General features: G+C 42.4%; 1 protein-coding gene across 3 annotated transcripts in view; it reads right to left on the reverse strand.

Moving 5' to 3' along the window:
* plpp2a (phospholipid phosphatase 2a) overlaps positions 1-5,013 on the reverse strand; it is an 86,969-nt gene extending 81,956 nt beyond the window's left edge. Inside the window, exons 1-2 of one of the 3 annotated variants that reach the window (XM_041204184.1) lie at positions 4,085-5,013; positions 3,575-3,672 (exon numbers count right to left, since the gene is read on the reverse strand). In XM_041204184.1, coding sequence (XP_041060118.1) covers positions 3,575-3,629 — 55 coding nt within the window. In that variant the 5' untranslated portion in view covers positions 3,630-3,672; positions 4,085-5,013. Of the gene's footprint in view, positions 1-3,215; positions 3,340-3,574; positions 3,673-3,820 lie in introns of those variants that run through there. The other 2 variants (XM_041204183.1, XM_041204182.1) reach the window with 2 other exon arrangements.
* Between the last annotated feature and the right edge of the window lie 2,643 nt (positions 5,014-7,656).

A 7,656-nucleotide genomic window follows, 5' to 3' on the forward strand; every position in this document is an offset into this window, starting at 1 on the left:
CAGTTTTCCAATCCTCTGGGACTTTTCCAGAATCTAAGGATTCTTGGAAGATTACTACCAGTGCATCCATTATCTCTGTAGCTACTTCCTTTAATATCCTAGGATGCAACTCATCAGGTGCAGGAGCCTTATTGGCCTTTAGCCCCATTAGTTTCCCTAGTACTTTTTCGACAGTGATAGTTATTGTATTTATTTACTCCCCTTCTTTTGCTCCTTGATTATTTAATATTAGAATGCTATTAGTGTCTTCTACCATGAAGACTGAAGCAAAGTATTTATTCAACTCCTCTGCCATTTCCTGATTCCCCAGTATCATTGCCCCAGCCTCATTCCCTAAGGGGCCCATGTTCACTTTGGCCTCTCTCTTCCTTTTTATATATTTAAAGAAGCTCTTACTATCCATTTTTATATTACTTGTTAGTTTACCCTCAAAGTTTATTTTCTCCCTCTTTATTATTTTTTTTGGCCATTTTTTGTTGTTTTTTTTAAAACTTTCTCAATCCTCTGGTTTGCCACTAATCTTTGCCACATTGTATGTCTTTTCTTTTAATTTGATACTATCCTTAACTTCCTTGGTTAACCATGGTTGGTTAACCCCTTCCTTCAATCCTTCTTCCTCACTGGGATATACCTTTGTTGTGAGTCATGAACTATTTTCTTGTTCATCAACCATTTTTTCTGCTAAAATCCTATCCCAATCCACTCCAGCCAACTCTGCCCTCATTCCTTTGTAATTACACTTACTTAAGTTTAGCACAGTTGTTTCCAACCCAAGTTTCTCATTCTAAAACTGAATGCTAAATTCTACAATATTATGGTCACTGTTTCCTAGGGTATCTTTTACTCTGATATCATTTATTAAACCTGCATCATAACACATTACCAGATCGAAAATAGTGTGATCCCTGGTTGGATCCAGAACATATTGTTCTAGGAAACTGTTCTGAGTACACTCCAGGAATTCTTGATCGTGGCTACCTCTGCCAATTTGATTTTCCCAATCCACATGAAGATTAAAATCACCCATGATTAATGTACTGCCTTTTTTATATGCCCTCATTATCTCCTGATTTAGTCTCTGTCCTACAGTATAGCCACTGTTTGGGGCCTATGGACAAGTGTCTTCTTCCCCTTGTTATTTCTTACCTCCACCCATATGGATTCCACATCTTCTGATCCAAGATCCTGTCTTGCTATCGTACTTATTCCATCCCATACTAACAAAGCTACCCCACCACCCTTTCCTTCCTGCCTGTCCTTTCGAAAAGTCACATACCCCTGAATATTTATTTCCCAACTTTGATCTCTTTGTAACCATTTTGTTCCGAATACTACATGCATTTAAGAGCCATTAATTTTGCCTTTTTACAATTTTCCCCCTTTGATCCTATTTGCTGCTGTTTTTTTTTATGTTTGTACACTCTGACCCTTCCTGTCACATTCTGGGTATCATTACCTACATAGCTGCCCAGCAAGGCTGCCATACCCTTTTGCTTTGTAAGCCTAAGTATCCCCTCTCCAGAACCCTCCCCCACCCCCTTTATTTTGTTTAAAGCCTTCTCTATAGCCCTAGTTATTCAGTTCGCCAGGACACTGGCTCAAGTGAAGCCCATCCCACTGGAACAGCTCCCTTATACCCCAGTACTGATGCCAGTTCTCCATTAACTGAAACCCAATCCTCCCACACCAATTTTTGAGCCATGCATTTAACTCCTTGACTTTATTTACCTTGTGCCAGTTTGCCCGTGGATCAGGTAGCAATCTTGAGATTATTACCTTGGAGGTTCTGCTTTTCAATTTAGCTCCTAACTGTTCAAATTCTTTTACCAGGATCTCCTTTCTAGTCCTATCAATGTCATTGATACCAGCATGGGATACATGGGAACACCACCACCTGAAACTTCCCCTCCAAGTCACTCACCATCCTGATTTGGAAATATATTGCTGTTCCTTCGCTAGTTCAAAATCCTGGAACTCCCTCCCTAACGGTGCTGTGGGTGCACCCACACCACATGGACTGCAGCGGTTCAAGAAGGGAGCTCACCAGCGCCTTCCCAAGGGCAAATAAGGATGGGTAATAAATGTTGGCCTAGCCAGTGATGCCCACATCCCATAAATGAGTAAAAAAAAGTACACAACTATAGGTGCTCACAACCACTCACCAAGGTTATTCCAACAGTATCTCCCAAACTCATGATCTCTACCACTTAGAAGGATAAGGGTTGCAGGTACATGGGAACGCCACCAATGGCACTTGCACCCAAAGTCACCGACTATTCCAACTTTTCCATTCCTAGGTCATTGCTGGGTCAAAGTCCTGCAGCTCCCAACTTAACAGTATTGTGAGTGTACCTTCACCATGTGCTCTGCAGCAATTCAAGGAATAGTTCATCACAAGCTTGAGAAGGGAAAATAGGGATGGGCAATAAAAGCTAGTCATGTTGTCAAGATCCATATTTCAAGAATGAATGTGTAAAATGGAAAACCTCCCTTACTAGGTAGGAATACCTTGGCCTCTTTTTGAGGGTGCCTTTAGTCATTTAAGAGGCATCGGAGAAGGGGGATACTCTGAGGGACACCTGTGAATTTCGAACACTGCTTCAGCTGACATTACCACACTAGCTCAGTCCAGGGGTTTGTGCAGTCTGCCTACCAGCTCCTGGTGAAAGGGTCCTAGATCTGGTTCACACCACCCAGCCCCCCTCAACACCCAAGTCCATAAATCTATCATCCAAGCAAGTGAACCAGATCTGGTGAAGCAGATTTGAAACGTTAAATATTTTTCTCTCTCCATAGATGCTGCCAGATCTGCTGAGTATGCCCAGTATTTTTCTCTTTATATATTAGTGATCAAAATGCCTGAGTTCATGGACACTAAGCACATTTGTCTAGCACCTGTCACATCCTCAGGCCAAGTCAAAGCGCTTGGCAGCCAATGGAGTAGTCGTTACCATAATGTATTACAACGTACATATTAATACTTGAAAGTATCAGCAGCGTTAAAACAACTTAAAGCCAGTAACCTAACAGCTAACCCCCTCCCCCACACCACCCGCATGTTTCAAATTGTCACAGCTGAAAGTGAGAAAATCCAGTTTACAACACACGAGGTTTTATTTCCCCACACTGGGTTAAATCTTTCATATTGTGCAGCAGTGCTGAAGGCGGCAGCAGCACCGCGGGAGCTGAGCAAGCACTCCTCCGTGTGAATGTACCTTTAAATGACACATGTGGAGACATTCCGCCTATTCTGTACCCCCTCCTGTTGTAAGGGCAGGATGGGAGTCGGGAGCACTTTGCGTTCATCACCTCAGCTGCCCAGCTCTCTCTCTCTCCCTGAACCCTTACACAGAGCGCCCACAACCGGCCCAATCCTCAATTTTAAATCACGTTTAAACATTGTAAAGCGGAAAAAAAACACATGCAGGAGCGTCGAGGGCGGTAAAGATGACATGCTCTCCGCAGATAAGGGGGGGTTTCAGAAGTTATCAGCAAAACTTCTCGGTAGAAACAAAGTTGCAAAGCGTTGGAGACACACACAGACAAAAAGTAGCTCAGGAACAGGGACACTTACCCACAATCACACACAGCACATCCACCAAGACGAAAATGTTTCTTTTCTCGAACATCTCGCGACGGAAAGGTTTTCAACTCTCCTCGGCCTTTCTGCAGCTGTTTCGATGCAGGTATTTAAGAAAACAAGAGTCTTAAAGGAGTCATAACTTTTTAAACTTTTACAACAGCAGCAGCAGCAACAACAACAATAACAACAACGAGGTGCCAGCGACCTGAATTTCGAGTTCTTCCGGAATCTAAGTACCTGTCTCGATCTGCAATCCCACAACAGGCTAAAGTTTGGACTTTTCCTGTTGACTCCGTTCTTCCTGGTCTCCTGCGCTGGTCAGTTTCACGGCTCGGGGGGCTGAAACTCACACATCGGGGCGGAACAGGACCAATTCCCGCTGCTGTCTCCTCGCAACAAGGAACTTTTTTGCTTTGTTCTCTCACCCCCCTCCCGTCGCACCAAAAAAAGGAGAGAAAGAGAAAGAGAGAGAGAGAGTGATTAATGAATTAATTAATGAACCTTCAGTTCGCTCTTGTTCCGATCCAAATGTGGGGGAAGACATCTGACGTCAGGGCTGGGAGTCGCTCCCAAGACCTTGGCAGGGGTACAGGTTCCTTCCCGAGCGAGAACGGGCTTTTTTTGGGGGGGGGGAGGAACGGTCAGACCGTGAGGTGACACTGCTGATCCCGCAAGACAAAATTCGTCGCTTTTCGTTTAACAAAAAAAAACAAAACTTGGAAGGAAAGCGACTGCAAGTTTCTCCAAATGTAGGCATTATTGATCTTGCATTCTGTGACCTGCTGAGCAACACCTTTAAAAATCCAGTGCAAAGTCTAATTTTGTGGCCTTTTGAAAAATAGTTCATGACTGACTGCGGGGCGGGCTACCCCGCCACTTATTTATCTGCAGAATATTAAAAATCAGATGTCCAGCTGCCTCCCTCTGCAACAAATTTTTTCCCCCATTCTAATTTTCTATGTGCGCTTTCCGTTTGTCAAGGAAAGTGTCTATCTCAACTCGCCAAAATTGCGCCCTTTCACTAGTATTGCATTGCCCAGCTCCTTAGCCTATACGGCAGAGAATCCTTAACTGATCAGCTCTACTCATTCCCAAAATGCCACAGGTATCGAAGATAAAGGAAAGAATGTATGACTTCAAAATGGGGTGGAATGATGTTTACACGTCTCAAACTAGTAATCCCCTTTCTCCTGGAGATCGTGTTTGATCTTTCCTTTCCCTATTTGCATGGCCGCAGAGGGTTGACTGGCCCTCAGCCTCTACGCAGTGGTAATACTCTTCCCTCTGGGGTTGAGGGTAGAGATTCAAACGCTGCCCAGCACTTAAGCACATAGTGTAGCACTGGGATAATGCTGCACTGTCAAAGGTACCTGACCTTTGGATGAGAAATTAAATCTAATGAGGCCTTCTCAGGTGGATGTAAACGATATCCTTAGAAAATAACTGGCCAGCTCTTCTGCAGTGGACTCAATAGGGTTAATACTAAATTGGCTACTGCGTTTACCTAGAAGACAACAGTGACCACACCTCATTGGCTGTGAAGCACTTTGGGTAATCCTGAGAATGTGAAAGGTGCTATATAAATGCAATCTTTTCCTTCATTAGTATTTTCTAAAAAAGATCCCTCCTTGGGTGGTTAGCTTATAGCTCAGGTGCACAGTGTAGCAGTCAGCCATAGAGATGAGGAAGGCAGCAACTTTGGGTCAGAGCTGCGCAGTTAACTGATTTTGTCTGGACAGTAGTGAAGGGTGACAATTGAGCAGGGCCTCACCTGCTCAGTGCCTAGCTACCCTTGCAGGAGATGTGTGGGTGAGTACATGACCAGACTGTGATGGTTCATGTGGACAAATAGACCATCAACATTTAAGATTAATGGTTCATCTGTAATCAACAGCTACCTGAGAACAATTCTAGTTCTAATTAAAGTTTTTAAGGGGACTGACAGCTAGACCACATTTCTCGGGTGTTACGAATGCTGGTATGGTCCAATTATCCCTATTGAGTCCTCTGGTCTGTACTGCTTCTGACTTTCTATAGCTAGGACCATGCAATGTGTTTACTCTGTTAAACAGATTGTGTATTGCAGGGATAATCTAGACTTCATAGAACACTGCAGTTACCAATATTGAACAAGTAGGGCTGAGCTTTCTTGAGGATTCTCACTACCCCGCCAGTCATTCTGACAAACTTCACCACTTGCTGGTGTCAGTATGGATCAGATATTTACCAGCCAAAACATTTGTTGTTGAAGAACCTGCCTAGAGTAGCAGTGGGTAAGCAACAGCATGGACCATCCTTCGTAACACACTGTTGACTGGGTCTTCTCAGTTCTAATGCTAACACACAATTATCTCATTTTATACTTGCCTGAACTCATGAACCTAGGCCATCAACAAGCTTTGGAAAGCTTGTCCAAAAAATGGAAATAATGTCATGATATACTCTTCAATTAATCATTAAATCAATAATCAATGATTATTTAAAATACAGCGCTGCTAGAAACTCATTGTAATATTCTATAGCTTCTGTTCTCCAGTAAAGATCACCTGTTTGAACAGGTCCTGGGGTTATTAAGTAAACAAATCCTGACTTAATCCTGAGTAATAATGAATGTCATGAACACGGCATTGGATAATTACTTAAGAAAACATTTCCTAATAGTATTCAATAGTATGGAATGTGTGGCTCCTCGTGGATGCCATTAGTGAGCTAGGATTTTTGTAAAGGAGAAGAGGTAAGGATGCCTTTAGGGCTTTGAAATTTAAATCTGGAAGGGGGCAAGCAGCATTAGCCATGATAAATAGTTAGTTAACTCTTACAACTTGGCTCCTACCCCTGTTGATCAGTTTGGAACTTGAGTTGTTGAGTCATTGTGGATATCTAAGAATCTAAGGAGCACAGTACACTGATGAAGTGAAAAAACATAAGAAAAGTAAAGATCGATTGATGTCGTGATCTTAAACTGTATAATCTGCTCATCTCTATGTTGTGAGCTTCAATCCACCCCTTTAACTGATGGGTGGAAGCTCCAATCTGCTGGCACAAGGTTTTTGATGAACAGGATTTGGATTTCCTAATTCCGTTCCTACGAAGAGTGCTAGGCCCATAACACAAGACTGTCCTTAAATTGACACAAATGGTGTTAAATTGATCGTCTTATAGTGACAGGCCACAGAATGGCTGGTGTGGCAAATGGAATACTGGTGTATTTGTGGGAATAGGATTTCATCTGAGCAGGCATGTTAAAGTCGATAAAAGTTTATTCTGTATGTGTCTGTGCTGTGGGTAGAACTGCAAGTACTTCATAATTTATTTCTAAGATTTATTTCTGGACAGATAAAATTGAAAAATAATGAAGACATGCTAAATTTGTATTGAACCTTGGTTAATCCACACTTGGGGTACTGTGAACAGATCTAGTTCCCATATTACAAAAGGCTCTGGAGAGGGTGCAAAAAAGATTTACAGGGTTAATATCAGAATTATGTGATTACATTTATCAGGATAGGGTGAGTAGGCTGGAAAAAAGAAATCTGAAGGGTAACCTTGAAAGTTTTTGATAGAGTGGACACAGAGAGGATGTTTCCCCTTGTTGAGAAGAGCAAAACTAGAGGCCAACAATGCAAAGTAATCACCAAGAAATCAAATGGGATCATCAGAAGAAACTTCTTTACCCAAAGAGTGATGACAATGTGGAGCCGATTACCACTGGAGGTAGTTGAGGCGAATAGTGTAGATGCATTTAAGGAGAAGCATTTGAGAAGGAAATAGAAGGTTAAAGTGATAAGATTAGATAAAGAATAATGGGAGGAGCTTTGAGTGGAGCATAAATACTGTCGTGGACAAGTTCACCGAACAGCCTGTTTTTCTGCTGTATAGTCTATGTAATTCTATGGTTACACCATGTGCACATTAGTGCATCACCATCATTGATGCTCCACAGCTTGATGGACACAGATATTTACATTTGCTTTTCCTAAAACAGCACAGCCCCATTTTGTGATGCCATTGTGGAGAATTGTGGGGTGTTTACTTTAGTTGAGAGAAATATTAATAGCCCGCTCAGTCTCAAA

Source organism: Carcharodon carcharias, chromosome 14 (assembly GCF_017639515.1).
Source record: "Carcharodon carcharias isolate sCarCar2 chromosome 14, sCarCar2.pri, whole genome shotgun sequence".
Taxonomy (NCBI): Eukaryota; Metazoa; Chordata; class Chondrichthyes; order Lamniformes; family Lamnidae; genus Carcharodon; species Carcharodon carcharias.